At 47.7% G+C, this 22111-nt stretch overlaps 1 protein-coding gene and 1 pseudogene across 1 annotated transcript; both read left to right on the plus strand.

Moving 5' to 3' along the window:
- The first annotated feature begins 3174 nt into the window (after nt 1–3174).
- Nucleotides 3175–9031, plus strand: LOC100450488 (cytochrome P450 11B1, mitochondrial-like; annotated as a pseudogene).
- Nucleotides 9032–13542: 4511 nt separating this feature from the next.
- Nucleotides 13543–17324, plus strand: LOC100459540 (zinc finger HIT domain-containing protein 1). Its single transcript, XM_054561124.2, is given in 2 exon segments — nt 13543–13564; nt 16682–17324. Coding segments are annotated over 2 exon segments (465 nt in total). The 3' UTR covers nt 17125–17324.
- Nucleotides 17325–22111: the final 4787 nt, after the last annotated feature.

Consider the following 22111-nt stretch of genomic DNA (forward strand, 5'->3'; position numbering starts at 1 on the left):
AGTTGCTCTGGCCTTGGCCCGTGACCGCAGCCTCAGGATCTTCTCCAGGCGGCTCTGGCACCCCCCACCAGGGAAGAACATCAGGGTGGGGGCTCCTGGACCACCAGGGTGCCCTCTGCCTGCCCCTCTCAGCTGCCTCTGGGGCTTGGCTGGGCCCTCACTCTACAGCTGAGTTAAAGGAAAATGTTCCAGGTCAGCCTTGTGGGACCATTTCCTCCCCAGGAGGCACACTCCAGAGGGGTGCGGCCAGACTTATGGGCAGGGAGAGGGGCCCGGAGGTGAGGTGGGGAGGGGCCTTGGGACCTGCACCTCTTCACTGCCTCAGCACGGCGACATGACCGAGGCTCTGCAGGAAGTGAGTTCCGGGATTTGCTTCCAGGTTTCAAGGTCAGGGCATTAGGGAAGCCGCAGAGCCCAGAGCAAGACCGGGGTGCTGGTTCTGGCACCTCCACGCCTCAGCTGCACCCACAGTGTCCTCTGGATGGGAGGGGCCTTCTGGGGTGCTCTGAGGCCCCAGCCTCCTTGTGGGTGGGCTGAGGAGGGATGGGAAATGCTGGCTCATGGCCACAGGTTCAGAAACCCCCAGAACAGATGAGAACAGACCCAGCTGATGGGAGACGGGAGGTGGGCAGGAACAGGCAGGAGGACTGTCCAGCGTGCCCAGGCAGATTGCACCACCACTCCAAGGACGTGCTGGGAGGTCCGATGGCATCAGCCTGCCCAAGGCCAGCTCTGACACGACAGCGGGAGGCACACGGGGACACACAGCACATCACAGCTGCTGAGGGGCCGAGGCCTTTGAGATTCCCAAGGAAGAACGGGGAGTGGGGAACTGATTAAAGTAAAATGAGAAATAACAAATGGCCCTCCCCTGTGAAAACACTCCCAGCACCTCATCTGGCTCCCCCCAGCCCCCAGCCCAGGCCTCACACCCTGTTGCTATCCACTCCTGGCCAGGCCTGACCTCTTGTGTCTCGGGCTAGAAGAGCCTTCCCCTGACTGCACTGGTGGCTGCCTTTGGCTTCCCCTTCAGCTTCGCCCCCCAGCGAATTCCCCACTCAGCCTTGTGGTGCCCGCCGCGGCCCCTCCTGCAGTTGGAAGGACTTGACTCGGGTGTTAAAAACATAATCAGCAGTCAGAGGCCACGGTCTACACGTTCCCCAAGCAACCACCCGCTGAAACGCAAGCTGTCTTCATGTCCCCAGACCCTGGCTCCGGTCACCAGCAAAATGCACAAGGGGCCTCTGGACCTCCCTGTGAGCATGACCCAGAGAAAAGGAGCCAACCGGTGGTCCCCAAGTTAGCCTGCAAGCTCTGCAGCCCTGAAGAGAATGCGGAGAGGGGTGACTGCAGTGAGGGGACAGAGGGGACAGACTGCCACACTTGCTCCCTCTGCTTTCCGAGCCACACGGTGACTGCAGCTGGTGGCATCGCCCACTTGGCTGGAAGCCTCCCACCGCGGTCGGCCCTTTCTGCCTGTGGGATGGTGCAAGTTGAGAGGTTTCCTAAGTGCAGTGCTGTGCGGGGTGGGACGCACACCCTCCCTGGGCCCGTGGAGTCCTGGGGATGTGCAGCTGTGTGAGCCGTGAGTATGAAAGGGCCCCTTCCTCTAGGCTGGCCCCAGGCCACAGCTACCGCAGGGCAGTCCAGCCCCACTCTGGCCTCAGCTGGTGTGGCGCTGCAGGCTCTGACCTGTGTCAGGGTGCCCCGGGATGCCATTCCCAGGGCATCAGGAACCCTGTCATCCTCCCCCATGGCCAGGTGCTGCCCCCCTCGACTTGGAGTGAGTGCCTTTCCAAGGGAGGGTGGACAGGCAGTGCCAGGTGCCAATGATCTATCCTACCAAGGGAAGGCGGGGGCCCTGGCAGGCAGCATCAGCAGGGAGGGGCGGGCAGCTGGCCTGGCATGGCAAGCGACCAGGCGTGTTCCCCTACCCAGGGGTCTAGGCTGAGGGTCCGTAGGGCTTTGGCGGGTCCCCCTGGAGTCTCCAGGATCTGACATCGGTGGGTTGGAGTCAGAAGAGCTGAGGCAGAGCCCAGCGGAGCAGATCTCGGGATTTCCTGGTCCTTGAAACTGGAAAAGGCCACAGGGTGTAGAAGCCACTGCGGGGCAGCAGGAGGGGTGTAGTCTCCCTGGGGCCGGGGCTGCTCGGCCTCAGGCTGGGCTGCTGGGCTCAGGGCTTGGAGGGCACATCTGAAGGGTGCTGAGGAGTGAGAGCTCTGCGGTCCCTCTGACCCACTGGGGGACGTGAGGCAGGGGACTGCACACCCTGAGCCTCAGTTTCCTCCTGTGGAATGGGGACAGTGACAGCAATCCTCCCTTCCTGGGACTACTGCAGGCTTCCGTGAGACAACACGTCACCAAACTGCAGATCCCCCTGCAAGGTATGGTGCCTGGCGTGTGGCTGCTGGAGGGAGTTCATGGCACAGTGGGGACCCTGAGAACGGCCCTCAACTCAGTCGTCACAGGCCCCTCATGGCTCTATGAATCTGAACTACAGACAACATGTTTTAGGACAGAAAAGGGGGATGTGAGTCGCTGGCACAGGGCCCCTGCCCGGATGAGGGCAGACTCAGGCAAGCACTGCTCGTCTTCCAGCCTGGGTGTGGCTCCCAGTACCCGGCCTTTCGTGGTCTCCTGGGTATTCCCAGCTCCTTAGCAGGACCAGTGAGGTGAGCCCAGACCTGGCCTCGGACATGTTTTCATCTCCTTCTGTGCCACCTTGTGCCCCTGGGGACTCATGGAATTGCCCCGAGAGGACTGAGCCCCTCACAGGGAGGGGCCTGTGTGGGCTCTTGTTCCTGCTTCATGCACCCAGCACAGGGCCTGGAAGAGGAGGTGAAATGCCAGTGGGGTAATTCTGGAAGTGCAGCCCTCCACCCTTCCTTCCAGTGTGGGACCTTGCTCCAAGAATATGAGTAACCCAAGTCTCTTGGATAAGATAAGGGCCCATTCATCTTGCACCTCTCTGCCCTGAAGGAGGAGGGAGGGGACTCTGTCCCCTGATTTCTTTCTCCATGCACCCCTAATCAGTCCCCACCTACTGCCCACACCTCTGCCCTCACTTTCTCAGGCATGTTCAGGGCCAGTTCTCCCATGATATGATCTGTTTCCAGGGCAGGTTCCAGACAAGTTAAAAGGATTTGGGCTGAACAGGGTAGAGGGAGCATTGGAATGGCACTCAGGGCAAAGGCAGAGGTGTGCATGGCAGCACCCTAGCTGGCCCCATGAAGGACATGGGCACTGGGCACCAGAGCCACCTGGGTCCCCAGGATAGTGCTAGCCTTTGAAGCCATGCCCCAGTGTCCAGGCAACAGGTGGCTGAGGCTGCTGCAGATCTGGAGGGAGCAGGGTTATGAGCACCTGCACCTGGAGGTGCACCAGACCTTCCAGGAACTGGGACCCATTTTCAGGTAAAGCCCCACCTGGCCCTCACTGGGAACACCCAGAACCCTGCCCCTGCTGCCCAGGACCCTGCTGGGCACTCAGCACTGCCATTCCCAGCAGGTCCCGGCACTCTGCATCCTTTGGAGGATGGGGAAGGAGTGCAGCACGTGCTGGCCTGTAGCGCTGCCAGTGCAGGGGATGGTGCAGAGCAAACCCCAGCTCAGTGCAGAGAGGGCAGGACTCAGAGGCACTAAAGTTGAGAGGTTCCGGGGAGCCAGCAGGAGGGCTTTAGCTGTGAAGCCGCTAATTCAGGAGCAGGGAGGGTGGACAGGAGACACTTTGGATTGGGACTGCAGGGTGGGGCCAGGGAGGACATGGCCCCTTCCAGCAGGGCCTCATGCTTGGCCCCACAGGTACGACTTGGAAGGAGCAGGCATGGTGTGTGTGATGTTGCCGGAGGACAAGGAGAGGCTGCAGCAGGTGGACAGCCTGAACCCAGGCCAGATGAGCCTGGAGCCCTGGGTGGCCTACAGACAACATCGTGGGCACAAGTGTGGCGTGTTCTTGCTGTAAGCGGCGAGTTGGGAGCTGGGAACTGGGAGCAGGGTGGGCAGCCTGGGTGTAGGGGAGAGGCGAGAGAGGCAGGACCCAAAAGCACATATGCCCTGGGCCCCTGTGGTGGGCAGTGAGGGTGAGCACCGGGCCCAGAGGACGGCCATCCCGTGGGGTCACGTCTGCCCTGTGGGTTGGAGAAGGAGGGCGGTGGTGGAGAAATGGGCACAGGCACCTCTGCAGAGGAGAAGACACAGAGCAATGAGCCCTTCTGTGTAGTGAGAACCCACTCTGCACCAATCTTGGCGGCTGCTTTCTCTTGCGGTCTGGGGACTCTCCTTCCCACAGGTCAGAAAACTGAGGCCCTCAGAAGGGGACTCCCACTGGCCCGGGTCACAGGCTGTGAGTGCTGAGCCTGGTGTTCGCCGGGGCCACAGCCTCCCTCAGGGCGCTCAGGGTCCCTGCAGTCCTGCCAAACCTTCCTGATGGGGACAGTCTGGGGCAGGAGGCAAGTGGGGACGCAGGTGGCTGGCGGCTCCGTTGTTCTCAGAAGCAAGGCACGAGGTGGGGCGGTTGATGGCACTGGGGAGGATGTTTCCTGGCCCCGTGGAGAGGGTGGCGCCTGGTCAGGTGGGCAGGGAGAGGCTGATGCTTGGAGTCGGTCACCTGCAGGGATGTTGTCATTAAGACGGGGGGAAGGACTGGACGAGGATGTCACAGTGGCGACAGCCCCCACTCCATGGTAGGAAGGGAACGCTCTTGGGAATAGCGGAGTTTAGGTAAAAGGGCACCCGTGGGTCGGGGCCTTCACTGAGGCTGGCCTACAGATGACATCTGGGAGAGAGTCAGGACCCAGGAAGGCAGGTCCAGGAGGCTGGGTGCGCATAATGGAAGGAAGGGGAGCGCACCTGTATGTGTGTGTGTCTTGCATCTGTGCACACGCTGTGTGTTTCTCTGTACCTGCATTTGCACATGTGTTGTGTGTGCATGTGCATGTACACATGTGTCTGTGTGTGTGCTTGTATGATGTGTGGTGTGTGTGCACGAGTGTCTCTGTGTGTGCATGTGCAGGTGCCAGCATGGGTGTAGTGTCTGTGCACGCGTGTACATGTGTCTCTTCACACATGGTGTTGAGGTCTTGCATGGGCGCATGTGTGCATGTGCGTCTTCTGACTGTCATCACTGTCAACAGCTGACAGCAGCCAGCTGGACATAAATAGAGTTTTGCAGGAATGTGGCTGACAGGGGAAATTCCTCCCCACCATTCCCTGGGGGCATCCATGGAGCCCCCATGCACTCTGGCTGTGGGTGAGGATGGCATGAAGCACAAAGCTTGGTTTCTGTCCTGCAGAAGATACAGATGCTTCACAGAGACAGGCAGAGGCTGCTGCCCCAGAGGCACTGTGCCCAGGGCGGGGAAGGGCAAGGAGGAGAGGGCAGCCAGGGGCTCTCCCCTCAGGACACTGTGTGGGTGACGTGGGCAAAGCCGACAACAGGGGTCACCTCCTTTCTTGGAGAAAAGCCCTACCCTGCTACTACAGGGAGGACCCACATGGGTGAGGTGGTGCCAGACTTGGGTCGCCAGGTCCCAGGAATGACCTCAGTTACCCTGTCAGCACCTGCGGGCAGAAGCTACCGTCTCATCCCTGCTTAGACCTGAGTGGCCTTTGCCCAGCACCTGGAGGCCGCTCTGAGAAAAGGCAGCAGCTCAAACACAAACAGGCAGCTTCCACCAGGGCCCCCGTCAGCTCCCTGCAGGCTGATTCCTCTTGGAGACGAGGAGGATAGGATACAGGTCAGGGCCTATGTCTTGCTGAGGCGGCCTCACAAGCTCTGCCCTGGCCTCTGTAGGAATGGGCCTGAATGGTGCTTCAACCGATTGCGGCTGAACCCAGATGTGCTGTCGCCCAAGGCCGTACAGAGGTTCCTCTCGATAGTGGATTAGGTGGCCAGGGACTTCTCCCAGGCCTTGAAGAAGAAGGTGCTGCAGAACGCCCGGGGGAGCCTGACCCTGGACGTCCAGCCCAGCATCTTCCACTACACCATAGAAGGTGTGGGCCATGTGGGAAGGTCCAGCCTCAGATACCCTGGAGTGGCCAGGGACGGGGATGGGGGACTGGAGGGAGTGGGGGGAGGCAGCCAGGAGGCCCGGGGCTGCCTTGTGCTCAGCAGTGCATCCTCCCCGCAGCCAGCAACTTAGCTCTTTTTGGAGAGCGGCTGGGCCTGGTTGGCCACAGCCCCAGCTCTGCCAGCCTGAACTTCCTCCATGCCCTGGAGGTCATGTTCAAATCCACCGTCCAGCTCATGTTCATGCCCAGGAGCCTGTCTCACTGGACCAGCCCCAAGGTGTAGAAGGAGCACTTTGAGGCCTGGGACTGCATCTTCCAGTACGGTGAGGCCAGGGACCTGGGCAGTGCTATGGGGAAGGGACACCATGGGGGCCCAATTTCTCCCTCTCCACCACCCAGTGGGGAATGGAGGCCACAGGGAGGGGTCGGGGATTCCTCACCGTCCTGCCAGGGAGATTGGTGTGAGGCTGGGGCTGGGCTGGGCTGATCTGGAGAATCTGGGATGAGAGCAGGGCAACTTGGGTGTCGGGGCAGGCTGGGCAGGAGGAGGACACTGAAGGACACTTCCCAGCACCAAAGTCTGAGGGCTGCCTCCTGCTCCCCGGATAGGCGATAACTGTATCCAGAAAATCTATCAGGAACTGGCCTTCAGCTGCCCTCAACAATACACCAGCATAGTGGCAGAGCTCCTGTTGAATGCAGAACTGTCGCCAGATGCCATCAAGGCCAACTCTATGGAACTCACTGCAGGGAGCATGGACACGGTCAGGCCGGCAACCAGCCCCACCCAGAGAGGGTGATGCCAAGTCTGCCTTCCAGGCACTGCCTGCCAATGCCACACAGCACCCACGTGTCCCATCCCCATACTACGGGCCCCACATTTCTTACTTGGGATTGTGATGTGATAAACACATTTGCAGGTTGCCTTGGTTGGAATGGGGGTTCCTTTCTCTGGAGGACTCAGGGAAAGGGGTTTGGATGGGCATTAGGATTTGAAGTCTTGGGCTCTGTCGTGCTCGGGGTATGCATGTCTCCACCCCTCACAGGGAGGTTGTCCTGGGAGTTTCCCTGGGAGTCCCTTGCTGATGACGCTCTTTGAGCTGGCTCGGAACCCCAACGTGCAGCAGGCCCTGCGCCAGGAGAGCCTGGCCGCCACAGCCGGCATCAGTGAACACCCCCAGAAGGCAACCACCGAGCTGCCCTTGCTGCGGGCGGCCTTCAAGGAGACCTTGAGGTGGGTGCTGGCTGAGGCCTCCCTGTGGCCCTGGCCCCCTGCTGGAGAGCAGCCCCCACTGGGTGGTGGCAGACAGAAGCTGCTGATAAGCAGCATCACCCAGCAGCCCATTCCCCTGCACCTGCTCTTCCTCCCCCTCAAGGACAGGGAGCCCCTCTTCCTCTGGAATCCCTCTTCAACGCCCTGGGAATTAACGTGGGGCATGTCCTTCTGGACTTGGGGCTGCTCAAGTTAGGGGAGGTTTGGCCAGGCTCAGCAGGGGCAAGGAAGCACTTCCTCACGACCTGGGCTTCCCATGGGCCAGGGACCTGTGGGGGGTCTTGGGTAAGAAGGGTGCAGAGGGCACAGGAAGCCCCGTCCAGCTGAGGACCCTTTCTATGGATGCCCCCACCTCCAGGCTCTACCCTGTGGGTCTGTTTTGGAGCAAGTGGCAAGCTCAGACTTGGTGCTTGAGAACTACCACATCCCAGCTGGGGTGAGTGAGCCCCACACCCCTCCAGCTGAGATATTCCCCCCCAGTCATTCCCTGATTCCCGCTCTGCACCGTCCGCAGACATTGGTGCAGGTTTTCCTCTACTCGCTGGGTCGGAACCCCGCCTTGTTCCCGAGGCCGGAGCGCTATAACCCCCAGCTTTGGGTAGACATCAGGGGCTCCAGCAGATACTTCTACCACGTGCCCTTTGGCTTTGGCATGCGCCAGTACCTCGGGCGGCACCTGGCAGAAGCAGAGATGCTGCTACTGCTGCACCATGTGAGCAGGCCCGGGCTGGGGAGGGGTCTGGGCAGTACAGGCAGGGCTTGGGCATGGCTGGATATAGTGAGCGGGGCTTGGATGGGGCCTGGGTCTAGCTGGCTGGGTACTGGGAGAACCTGGTGGAGGCTGGAGCGGGGTGGAGCTGGGGCAGGAGTGGCTACTGTGTGGAGGGGGCCGTCTGGGTGAGCTCGCTGCTAAATAGAGTGAGGTGGGGACTTGAGAAGTGGAGTGGAACCTGTACAGGATAGTGGGGCTTGGGCAATACCTGGATGGGGTGCAGTCTGGGGCTGGGCTATAAGGTGGGGTTGGTCAGGAATGGAACAGGTCAAGGCCCAGGCTACTGCTCCCCCTTTAGCATAATCACTGAGCCTGGGAGGGCGGGAGGAGGCTGCCCCACTTCCATGGGCTGCTGACAGGCCAGATGGAAACCCAGCCTCTGTCCTAGGTGCTGAAACACTTCCTGGTGGAGACACTAACCCAAAACGATGTAAAGATGGTCTACAACTTCATATTGAGGCCCGGCACGTTCCCCCTCCTCACCTTCAGAGCAATCAACTAATCATGTCTCTGCACTCAGGGTCCCAGCCTGGCCACCAGCCTCCCTCTACCTGACCCCAGGCCACCCCTCTTCTCTCCTACATGCACAACTTCCTGAGTCACCCCTCTGTCCAGCCAGCTCCTGCACAAAAGGAACTCCTGAGGGCCTCCAGGACCAGGGCTTGCCAATCTTGCCAAACAGCAAGGCCAGGGCACAGCTGAGGATGATCTTGCTGGCAGGGCCTGGCCTTGTCGCCAGTCCCACCCGGCTCCTTCTCCAGCAAGCAGTATCCTCTGAGCGGTTTGCCTCCATCCTTCCCAATAGTAGCTCTAGGCTCCTCATGTGGCCATCCAAGGGCACTCAGATCCCTTCTGTAGACTCATATCTGGGCTTATTTTCTCCCTGTCCTCCTGTTCCTGTCCCCTTTCAGGAACCATCCACTTGGGTGTCCCTCTCTGGCTTCCTTGCCGTGATCTTCAAGCTGTTCTGTTGTTAGTTTTTCCCCTCCCTCTTCTGCTCAGCCCCCTTAGGCTCCTTCTAGCAGTATCAGGCCTCTCTTGTTGGGGCTAAATCCCCAGCCCAAGGCCTACACAGTGTCATCAGTGGGTGTTTGCTAGAGGAATAGCCTCCAAGTCTGCAAAAGTGTACGTCTGGGCCAAGAGATAATGATCTGGGAAGCAGGAAGGATTGTCAACACAGCTAGCTGGTGGTTGGGTTTACCAAGCAGAACCTTCTGGTAGAAGAGTTGTCTGTCTCCATGCTGCCAGTGGCACTGACATTCCCATGTAGGCAGATGGCCAGGAGGTGAGGTTTGCTGCAATCTCACTCTCACTCCCTCTCCACCTCATTCCATCTGGTGAGGACCAGGCACTCAGCTCACACCAAGGCAGGGAGTGGGAGCAGGGGCTGTCCAGTCCTGCAGTACTGAACATCCAGACAGCATCCTGTTTGGTTCCTGGAACTCCTGGATCAGGAAATGGTTCTGCAGGCTCCTTGACCCACGATGATCCAGTGGAAGAGCTATCTGCAGAAACAATCTTATCTCTGCCCCAGTCAGGCACCTTTGAAGGGGACTTGGAGAATCAGGGAGAAGAGAGAAGGTTCAAGGGTCTGTGGCCACACAGGCCCCAGCTGGAGCTCTGGCATATCACATGGGCCCAACCCTTCACCCCTCTGAGCTTCAGTTTCTTCACATGGGAATTCTGTATAATAATTCCCATTTTTCCTGTGCTCCAGTGAGGAAAACATGATTGGTGTTTATAAAGTGTCTAGCTCACTGCCTCAACAGAAAATAAATGCAAATGTCTCCTCCCATCTCTAGAGTTGCTTCTTTATTTGTGGCCCTGAGGGTAGCATGCGACAGCAATGGTGGAATTGAAACGTAGACACCATCTAGTGAATGTGAGTGTGTGGTGCCCTGCCAGTCTCTGCACAAATGTCCACCTGTTCTTCACAGCAACCCCATGAGGTAAGCTCTGTGATCATCCCCATTTCACAGGTGAGGAAACCGAGGCTTAGAGAATCCTGTCTACATAAAGCTATCTCTCTATCAAAACTCATGCATTCACCCTGTCATGCCAAGTCCAGCACTCTGGGTCCATTTTGCCACCTTTCCATCAGTGTAACTCTGTACTTTGACAGTGCTTCCTTTGGCCAAACATATTTATTCGTTTACCCAATCTTAGAATGTACAGAAAGTCATTTAAGAGTTGTGCACATTTTTCCAAAAAGAAATCCACTCATTAGAGTCCAATATTTGATGAGAGTGCTTTTCATATTTAGAATGAGGAGGTTCAGCCTGAATGTTCAGCCCAAATGATGTTCAATGGTTAGTTGAGTTACTTCCCTTGCCCAACAGTAGTGTAATTATGCTAACCATTTGAAATATGGGTTCATTCTTTTCCTGGTTTTATTCAATCTTAGGCTGCTCCCCATTTTCCCCTACCCCAGCCCCTGGTAACTTTTACCATTCTACCGCTTCTTTGAATTTAACTATTTTGCATAACTCATATAAGTGCAGTCACACAGTATTTGTCTTCCTGTCACGGTGTATTTCACTTGGCATATGTCCTCAAGGTTCATCCATGTTGTAGCATGAGTCAGAATTGCCTTCCTTTGAAGGCTGAATAGTATTTCACTGTATGTTCACACCACATTTTGTTTATTCATTCATCCACTAATGGACACTTGGGTTGCTTCCACCTTTTGGGTATCATGAAGAATGCTGCTATGACACAGGTATACAAGTATCTCTTTGAGACCCTGCTTTCAATTTTTTAGGGTGTATACCCAGAAGTGGGGCTGCTGGATCATATGGTGGTTCTATTTTTATTGTTTTGAGGAACTGCCATTCTGTTTTCCAGAGCGGTTGCACAGTTTTAAATTCTCACCAGCAGTGCACAGAGTTCCAATTTCCCACATCCTTGCAACACCTGCTATTTTTTGATAGTAGTCATCCTAATGGCTAAGAGGTGATAGGCCATGGTGGTTTTGGTTTGCATTTCCCCAATGCTTAGTGACATTCAGCATCTTTCCATATGTCTATTGGTTATTTGTATATCTTCTTTGGAAAATTTCTATTCAAGTTCTTGGTCCAGTTTTAATTCAGTTATGTAGGCAGCTGTTGTTGAGTTGTTTGAGTTCTTTATATATTCTGGATATTAACTCCTTACCAGATACATGATTTGAAAATATTGTATCCCATTGCATAGATGGACTTTCCACTGTGTTGATTATTTCCTTTGTTGTGCAGAAATTTTTATGTTTGATGTGGTTCCATTTGTCTATTTTTGCTTTTGTTGCCTGTTTTTGGTGTCATATCTAAGAAATTGTTGACAAATCTAATGTCATGAAGCCTTTCCCCTATGTTTTCTTGTACTAGTTTTACAGTTTCCCTGTCTTACATTTAAGTCTTTACTCCATTTTGAGGTGATTTTTAATATGGTTTGAGTTGGGTCTGTTTTTATTTTTCTGCCTGTGGATATCCAGGTTTCCCAACACCACTTACTGAAGAGACTGTCTTTTCTTCTATTGAATAGTCTTGAGGTTTTACTTCTGGTCTCTCTATTCCATTCCGTTGGTTTATAGTCTGTCTTTATGTCAGTCTTTTACTGTTTTGATTACTGTAGCTTTGTAATAAGTTTTGAAATCAGGGTGTGTGAGTCCTCGATCTTTGCTCTTTTTTTTTTCAAGATTGTTTTCACTGTTCATGGTACTCTGAAATTCTATATGAATTTTAGAATAGATTTTTCTATTTCTGCAAAAAATGTTTTTGGGATTTTGATATAAATTGCATTAAATACGCATTGCTTTGGGTAGTATCATCATCTTAACAATATTGAGCCTTCCGACTCATGAACACAATTTATTTCCCCATTTATTTGCATCTTCTTTAATGTCTTTTGACATTGTTTTGTGGTTTTCTATGAACACATCTTCCACCTCCTTGGTCAAGTTTATTCCTCAGTATTTTATTCCTTTTGATGCCGTTGTCAGTGGAATTGTTTCCTTAGTTCTATTTTCAGATTGTTCATTGACAGTATAGAGAAATACCAGTGACTTTTCTGTGTTGATTTTGTATTCTGCAACTTTGCTGAAATTATTATTTCTTAAGTTCTCTGTGTGTGGACTATGGAGGGTTCACATTAGTGGGGTTCTGTTTATTTTTACGTATAAAATCATGTTGTCTGTCAACAGAGATACTTTTACTTTTTTGTTTCCAAACTGGATACCTTTTCTTTTCTTTTCTTTTTCTTTTCTTTTCTAATTACTCTGGCAGGCACTTCCAGTACTGTGTTGAATAGAAGTGGCAAAAATGGGTATCCTTTTCTTTTTCTTGATCTTAGAGAACAGCTTTCCACTTTTTGCTGGTGAGTGTGCCATGGGATTTCGCGTATGGCCTTTATCATGCTGAGATGGCTTCCTTCTAGTCCCAGTTTGCTGAGTGTTGTTTTTATCCATGGACGTGTCTTGAATTTGGGGAAATGCTTTTCTGCATCAATTAAGATGATCATGTGGGTTCTCTCCATTATTCTGTGGATGTACTGTATTACACCGATTGATTTCTATGTCAAAGCATCCTTGCATTCCAGAAATAAATCCCACTTGGTCCTGTTGTACAGTTCTTTCAATGTGCTATTCAATTCTCTTTGCTTCAGTATTCATCAGGGATATTGTTGAGAATTTTTGCACCAATATTTATCGGAGATATTGGCCTGAAGTTTTTTTCCTATAGTAGCTTTGTCTGGCTATGGTATCAGGGTAATGCTGGCCTCATAGAATGACCTAGGTGCATAGGACTTACAATTGTCATTGTGTTAACTGTTTCTTGTATGTCTTATAGCTTTTAGGTTCCTCGTTTCTGGCCCTACTGCCTTCCTTGGCGCTAGTTAAGTTTTTGCAGTGACACAGTTCGGTTCCCTTCTCCTTTTCTTTTGAACATCTTCTAGAGATTTTTTTGAAGGTTACCACAGGGATTGAGTATAGTATCCTAAAGTTATAGCATTCTATTTTAAACTTATAACAAATTAACTTCAATTACATACAAAAACTCTACTCCTTGCAGCCCTGCCCTTTCCTACTTTGCTTTTTAAAAAAATTTATTGATACCTAATAATTGTACATATTTTATGAGTTGCATGTGATATTTTGATACATACATACAATGTGTAGTGATCAAATCAGGGTAATTGGTATATCCATCACTTCAAACATTTAGCATGACTTTGTGTTGGAAACATTTCAAGTTTTCTCTTCTAGCTATTTTGAAATACACAATAAATTAACTATAGTCACCCTACTACGCTGTTGAACACTAGAACTTATTCCTTCTATCTAACTGTATTTTAGTACCATTAATCAACCTCTCTTCACCTCCCCTTCCCTTCACAACCTCAGGTAACTATCATTCTACCATTTGTCTCCATGAGATCAACATTTTTAGTTCCCACATATAAATGAGGACATGTGATATTTGTGTTTCTGTGCCTGGTTCTTTTCACTTAACACAATGACCTCCATACTGCTGCAAAGTACAGGATTTCATTCCTTTTAAGGCTGAATGATATTCCATGGTGTATATGTAGCACATTTTCTTCATCCATTTATCTGTTAATGGGCACTTAGGTTGATTTCATATCTTGGCTATTGTGAATAGTGCTGTGATAAACATAGGAGTGCAGCCATCCCTTCAATATACAGATTTCCTTTCTTCTGGATATGTATCCAGCAGTGAGATTGCTAGATCATATGGTAGGTCTATTTTGTTTTTGAAGAACATCTATACTGTTTTCCATAGTGGCTGTACTAACTGACATTCCCAATCACAGTGTACCTGTGTTTCTCTTTCTCTGCATCTTCACCTGCATCTATTATTTTCTTTTGATTATAGCCATTTTAACTGGGGTGAGATGATATCTCATTGTGGTTTTGATTCGTATTTCCCTGATGATTAGTGATGTGGAGAATTTTTTATATAGCTGTTGACCATTTGTATATCTTATTTTGAAAACTGTCTATTCAGATATTTTACCCATTTTTAAACCAGATAATTTATTTTTTGCTATTGGGTTGCTTTACCTCCTTATATATTCTGGTTATAACTTCCTTGTCAGATGGATAGTTTGCAAATATTTTCTCCCATTCAGGGGCTTGTCACTTCACTCTGTTGATTGTTTCCTTTGTTGTGCCTGAGGTTTTTAGCTTGATGTAATCTCATTTGTCTATTTTTTGCTTTGGTTGCCTGTGCTATTGAGGTCTTATCCCAAAGTTTTTTCCCTGACCAATGTCCTGAAATGTTTCCCCAATGTTTTAAGTGTATTGTTAAGAAATTACACTTAAATGTCTTACATTTATTTCTTTAATACATTTTATTTGATTTTGTGTATGGTGACAGGGTCTAATTTGATTCTTCTACATATGGATAGCCAGTTTTCCCAGCACAATTTATTGAAGAGACTGTCTTTTCCCAACTGTATGTTCTCAGTGCCTTCGTTCAAAATGAGTTGACTATAAATATGTGGATTTAATTCTGGGTTCTCTATTCTGTTCCATTGGTCTATATATCTGTTTTTATGCCAGTATCACGCTGTTTGGGTTACTATAGCTTTGTAAAATATTCTAAAGTCAGGTAGTGTGATGCCTCCAGCTCTGTGCTTTTTTGCTCAGGATTGCTTTAAATATTTGGAAGCTTTTGTGATTCCATATGAATTTTAGGATTTTAAAAAAATTTCTGTGGAGAATTTCACTGATATGTTGATAAAGATTGCATTGAATCTATAGGTTGCTTTAAGTAGTATGGACATTTTAACAATATTATATCTTCCAATCTATGAGCATGAAATATCTTCCACCTCCCAGGTTCATGCCATTCTCCTGCCTCAGCCTCCTGAGTAGCTGGGACTACAGGCACCCGTCATCACACCCGGCTAATTTTTTTTGTATTTTTAGTAGAGACGGGGTTTCACCACGTTAGCCAGGATGTTCTCGATCTCCTGACCTCATGATCCGCCGGCCTCAGCCTCCCAAAGTGCTGGGATTATAGGAGTGAGCCACCGTGCCCGGCCGAGTGTCTTTTTCTTAATTAGGCATTCACTTGGTTGCTTGCAACTTCTCAACTGGTTTCCAGAGTTCTCAGAAATCTATTTTAGTCCATATAATGTTTATTTAGCGTTTCAGTGGAGAAGCAAGGGCTTGGAGCTTCCTGCTACTCCATCTTGCTGACAACACCTCCTTTTCATTTTATTTTCAAGTTGTGTATGTGAAATCGTTACTGAAGTAGGAACTATACAAAAAGACATGTATTCAGGGAAGTGTCAGAAGTGGCATCACACCATTCGCTCTCTCCTTCCCATCCCATACCCACACCTTATCTGTAAACAATCTCAGTAGTTCTGGTTTAGCCTTCCTCTTTTTCTTTACTTTCTTCTTTCTTACACAAAAGGCAAAAATTGTATACACAATTTTTAATAGATCCTGGAAATTGCTCTGATGATAATCGCAGGAGTTTTCTTCCTTCTTTTTATAACTACACAGTTGTCCTTTATATAGATGTACCATAGTTTATTCAACCACTACTGTATATGAACATTCAGCTTGTTTCCAATGTTTTGCAATTACAAACAATGCTTCACTGAGTAGTCACGTATATTTATATTTCCATATATATTTTGAAATAATTTTAGAGTTATCCGAGAGTGTCAGAAGAGTGCAGAGTTCCTTTATCCACTTCACCGATCTTCCTTTGAGTTAGCATCTTACATAATCACAACACATTTCTCAAAACTAAGTAACTACTTTATTACAGCAATATTAACTAAAGCACAGAATGTGTTTGTATTTTACCAGCTTTCCATTAATGTCCTTTCTGGGGTTTGTTTTGAGGAACAATCCATGACACCACATTGCGTTTGGTGAATATGTCTCCTTAGTCTCCTTTGACCTATAACTATTTCTCAGTCTTTCCTTGTTTTACATGACCTTGATACTTGCAATTCTGGTCAGCTGTTTTGCAACATGCCAGTCAATTTGGATTATCTGATGTTTTCTCATGATCAGTCTGAAGTTACGTATCTTAGGGAAGAATACCATAGAGACGAAGAGCTAAGGGCGTGTGTGTGTGTGTGTGTGTGTGTGTGTGTGTGAATTCTCTGTTCATGAATTTTTACCATTTTATCAGGTTTTAAAGTTTTCTCTCAATTTCTAAGCTTTTAACATTTTATTTTATTTTAGATTTGGGAGTTGTATTAGTCCGTTTTTACATTGCTATAAAGAATACCACCGGAGACTGGGTAATTTGTAAACAAAAGAGGTTTAATTGACGCACAGTTCTGCATGGCTGGGAAGGCCTCGGGAAACTTACAATCATGGTAGAAGGCAAAGGGGTAGCAAGGCATGTCTTACATGGTGGCAGCAGAGAGAGAGAGCAGGGAAAACTGTCATTTATAAACCATCAGATCAGTTGGGTTGTACAAATGGTGGAGAAGAAAACTTCAGGAAGAGTGCATAGACTGAGCAGAGAAGAGGACCAGCTACCTCCGTAGAGGCAGGGAGAGCAGCCAAGCTGGAGCCTGAGCAGCATTGCTGGACATGGAGAAGGTCTGGAATCTTGTCAAGGAAGCAAGCAAAGGGTCTCTTTCTATTCAATGAAGTCCACTCCCAGGACCCTGGGCAGCAGTGGGTGCTGGATTGGGCCACCTGACAGCGTCGCATCAACTGGCAGCTAGAGGTCCTGGAGAATGACAACTTCCAGGACGACCCCCATGTGGGACTCCCTCAGCTCAGCAAGAGACTGCCACAGTTCGATAATGATGCAGACACCAGACAGTAAAAGAAGAAAACCCGAGGTGATCATTTTCAACTTCGCTTCCAAAAAAACTTTCAGGCCCTGCTGGAGGAGCAGAACTTGAGTGTGGCCAAGGGCCCCAACTACCTGATAGCCTGTGCAGAGTCCCTGTCGTGGCCACAGCGCTCCTTCTGTGCTGTCTGCAGCTTCCCCTCCCCCTACACCTGTGTCAGCTGTGGTGCCTGGTATTGCACCATGTGCTGTCTGGGGACCCACCAGGAGACCAGATGTCTGAAGTGGACCATGTGAGCCCAGGCATTCCTGGAGAGGAAGGGCCTCTGTGCATTGCCAGGCCTCCAAAAAGCCAGAGTTTCATCACCCAGTGGAGTGAGGGCTCTCCCTGGACTAAGGGAGGAGCTGCTCACTCACCTAACAAAACTGTGTCTTACTTGCTAGGAAAGACCAGCCTCACTACTGGGAACTGTCTGGCAGGTGGGTTGGGCCCACCCAGTGCTGTTAGAATAAAAAGCCTCGTGCCAGGAAAAAAAAATTAAAAAAAAAAAAAAACATCAGCTCTCATGAGAATTCACTCACTATTATGAGAACAGCATGGGGAATACTGCCCCATGATCCAATCAGCTCCCACCAGGTCCCTCCCTCAGCACTTGGGGATTACAATTCGGATTGCAATTCAAGATGAGATTTGGGTGAGGACACAGAGCCAAACCACATCAGGGGTCATGGGTGCGTGTTTGTTACATGGGCATATTATGTAATTGTGGGGGTTAGGCTTCTAGTCTACCCATCACCCAACTATTGGACATTGTACCTAACAGGTTATTTTTAAACACTCACCCCACCCAACCCTCCTCCGTTTTGAAATTCCTACTGTCTATTATTTCTGTCTTTATATACATGTGTATACATTGTTTAGCCCCCACTTATAAGTGACGACATGAAGTATTTGATTTTCTATCTCTCAGTTAGTTCACTTAGCATAGTGGTGTCTAGCTCCATCCATGTTGCTACAGATAACATGATTTCATTCTTTTTATGGCTTTGTAGTATTTCCTGGTGCAAATATATCACATTTCTTTATCCAATCAACTGTTGATGGACACTTAGGTTGGTCCCATGACTGCTGTTGTAAATAGTGCTGCCATAAACATATGAGTGCAGGTGTCTTTTTTATATAATAATTTCTTTTCCTTTGGGTAGATACCCAGTAGTGGGATTGCTGGGTCAAGTGGTAGTTCTATTCTTATTTCCTTGAGACATCTCCACACTGTTTTTCCATAAAGGTTAAACTAATTTACATTCCCTCCAACAGTGTATAAATATTGCCTTTTCTCCACATCCATGCCAGTATCTGTTGTTTTCTGATATTTTAATAATAGGCATTCTGACTGGTATGAGACAGTATCTCATTGTGGTTTTAATTTGCATTTCTCTTTTGATTAGGAATTTTCAGCATTTTTTCGTGTGTTTGTTGGCCATTTGTATTTCTTCTTTTGAGAAATGTCTGTCCATGTCCTTTGCCCAGTTTTCAATGGTGGTGTTTGGTTTTTTTCTTGTTGGGTTGTTTGAGTTTCTTGTAAATATTAGTCCTTCATCAGAGGCATAATTTACAAATATTTTCTCTCATTTTGTAGGTTGTCTGTTTACTCTGTTGATTGTTTCTTTCGCTGTGCAGAAGCTTTTTAGTTTAAGTCTCATTTGTCTTGTTTTGTTTTTGTTGCATTTGCTTTTGGGGTCTCCATCATAAATTATTTGCCTAGGCATATCCAGAAGAGTTTTTCTAGGGTTTTTTTCTAAGGTCTTTATAGTTCCAGGTCTTACATTCAGTATTTAATTCATCTTAATTTAATTTCTGTATAATATATGGTGAGAGAGCTGGGCGCGGTGGCACATGCCTGTAATCCTAGCACTTTGGGAGGCTGAGGTGGGCAGATCACCTGAGGTCAGGAGTTCCAGACCAGCATGCCCAACATGGCAAAACCCTGTCTCTACTAAAAATACAAAAAATTAGCTGGGCATGGTGGCAGGTGCCTATAATCCCAGCTACTTGGGAGGCTGAGGCAAGAGAGTTGCTTGAATCCAGGAGGCAGAGATTTCAGTGAGCCGAGATCATGCCATTGCACTCCAGCCTGGGCAACAAGAGTAAAACTCAGTCTCAATATATATGGTGAGAGTTGGGGCCCGGTATTATTCTTCTGCATGTGGCTATCCAATTTTCCCAGTACCATTTATTGAATAGAGTGTCATTTCCCTATTGTTTATTTTTGTCAGTTTTGTCAAAAATTAGTTGGTTGTAGGTATGTGGCTTTATTTCTAGGTTCTCTATTCTTTTTAATTGATCTATGTGTCGATTTTTGTACTAGTTCCATGCTGTTTGGTCACTATAGTCTTGTAGCACAATTTGAAATCAGGCAATATGATGCCTCCAGATTTTTCCTTTCTACTTAGGATTGCTTTGGCTATTTGGGCTTTTTGTTGCTGTTCCATATGAACTATAGAATTTTTTTTCTAATTTTGTAAAAAATGGCGTTGGTAATTTGATAAGAATTGTGTTGAATCTACAGATTGCTTTGGGCAATATGTTCATTTAATGATGTTGGTTCTTCCAATGCATGAGCATGAAATGTTTTACCATTTGTTTGTGTCATCTATGATTTCTTTCATTAGTGTTCTGTAGTTCTCCTTGTAGAAATCTTTCACCTCCTTGGTTAAATGTATTCCTAGGTTGTGTGTGTGTGGTCTATTATAAATGGGACTGAGTTCTTGAATTGGTTCCCAGCTTAAATGTTATTAGTGTATAAAAATGCTACTGATTTTTGTATGTTGATTTTGTATTTTGAAACTTTACAGAAGTTGTTTATCAAGTCGGGAGTCTTTTGGAGGAGTCTTTAGGGCTTTCTAGGTATATGACTATGTAATTGGTGAACAGAGATAATGTGACTTCCTCTTTTCCTTTTTCTTTCTTTCTCTTGCCTGAGTGTTCTGGCTAGGACTTCCAGTATTATGTTGAATAGGAGTGGTGGAACAAGGAATGGACATCCATTCCAAGAAGTGGAACAAGGAATGGACATCCTCATTCCAATTCTTAGGGGAAATGCTTTCAACCTTTCCCCATTCAGTATGATGTTTAGTGGCTGTGGATTCATCATATATATTCCCTATTCAGTGGCTGTGGGTTTGTCATATATGGCTGTTATTATTTTGAGATATTTTTAAATGCCTAGTTTGTGGACAGTTTTTATCATGAAGGGATATTAGCTTTTATCAAATGATTTTTTCTGCGTGTATTGAGATAATCATATGTTTTGTGTTCTTAGTTCTGTTTATGTGGTGAATCACATTTATTGATTTGCATATGTTGAGCCATCATTGCATCCCTGGAATAGAGGGATGAATTACCTTTTTGATGTGCTGTTGGATTCAGTTGCTAGTATTTTGTTGAGGATTTTGGCTTCTGCGTTGAGTGATATTGGCCTGTAGTTTTCTTTGTTGTGTGCTTGCCTGATTCCTCCCTAACTCATTCTATGACACCAAAATTCAACAGTGCATCAAAAAGACAATTCATCACAATTAAGTGGACTTTATTCCAGGGATGGAAGGATGGCTCAACACACACAAATCAAAAAATGTGACTCACCACGTAAACAGAACTAAGAATGAAAACCATATGATCATCTCAATAGATGCAGAAAAAGCATTCCATAAAATCTCTCTTTCTAGGTTGTTTGGAATAGTTTCAGTAACTTTGGTCCTAGCTCTTCTTTGTACATCTGGTAATATTTCGCTGTGAATATGCCTGGTGCTGGGATTTGTTGTTGTTTTTGGAAGTTTTTTTAATATGAGTTCAATTTTACTACTCCTTATTGGTCTGTTCAGTAGTTCTATTTCTTTCTAGTTTAATCTTGGGAGGTTGTATGTTTCTAGGAATTTATCCATTTCCTCTACATTTTCTAGTTTGTGTGCATAGAGGTATTCAAAGTACTCTCTGATGATCTTTTGGTTTTTATGTGGTATCAATGGTAATGTCAGCTTTATCATTTCTGATTATGCTTATTTGAATCTTCTTTTTTTCTTGGTTAGTCTAGCTAGTGGTCATTAATTTTGTTTATCATTTCAAAGAACCAACTTTTCATTTCACTGATCCTGTGTGTCATCCTGTTTGGTCTCAGTCTCACTTAATTCTGCTCTGAGTCTTGTTATTTCTTCTCTTTTGCTAGATTTCGGTTTGGGCAAGCAGCTGGGAGAGCTGCAGAAAAGAGCCAGGTAGATCCTGCACCCAGTGTGCCTGGGCAGCCCCTTAGAAGTGTTCTCAGACTGAGACTTTTCTTGTTCTAGTTCCTTGAGGTGTGATGTTAGAATGCTAATTCGAGATCTTTCTTTCTTTTCAATGTAGGTGTTTAATTCTATAAAGTTTCATCATACCTCTGTTTTTGCTGTACCACAGAGGTTTTGATATGTTTTATCTCTACTTTCATTTGTTTCAAAGAATTGTTTTACTTCTGTCTTAATTTTGCTGTTTACCCAAGAATCATTCATGAACAAGTTGTTTAGTTTCCATGTACTTATGTAGTTTTGAGAGTTCCTCTGGATATTGATTTCTAATTTTATTCCACTGTGTTCTGAGGATACTTGATACGATTTTTTTAATGTTGAGACTTGCTTCATGGCCAAGCATATGGTTGATTTTGGAGATTATTCCATGCATAGACAAGAATGTATATTCTGTGGTTATTGGGTAGAATGTTCTGCTGGTATCTGTTAGGTTCATTTAGTCTATAGTCCAATTCAAGTCCAGTGTTTCTTGATTTTCTGCCTCAATGATCTGTCCAGTGGTGTCAATGAGGTGTTGAAGTCCCCACTATTATTGCATTGCTATCAACCTGTTTTCTTAGGTCTACTAGTATTTCTTGTATGAATCTGGGTGATCTGGTGTTGGGTACATATATATTTAGAAGAGTTAAATCTTCTTCTTGTATTCAACCCTTTATCTTACATAATACCCTTCTTTGACTTTTTTAAACTGTTTTTGGTTTAAAGTTTGTTTTATCTGATATGAGAATGGCTATTCCCACTTGCTTTTGCTTTTCATTTGCATGACATATCTTTCTCTGCCTTTTAACTTTGAGTGTGAAGGTGTCATTAGCCAGTAGATGGGTCTCCTGTAGGCAGCAAATGATTGGGTCTTATTTTTTTCATCCAATTTGCCACTCCTTATCTTTTAAGTGGAGCACTTAGGCCATTTACGTTCAAGGTTAATATTGGTATGTGAGGTTTTGTT

This window comes from Pongo abelii, chromosome 7 (genome assembly GCF_028885655.2).
Source record: "Pongo abelii isolate AG06213 chromosome 7, NHGRI_mPonAbe1-v2.0_pri, whole genome shotgun sequence".
Lineage (NCBI taxonomy): Eukaryota > Metazoa > Chordata > Mammalia > Primates > Hominidae > Pongo > Pongo abelii.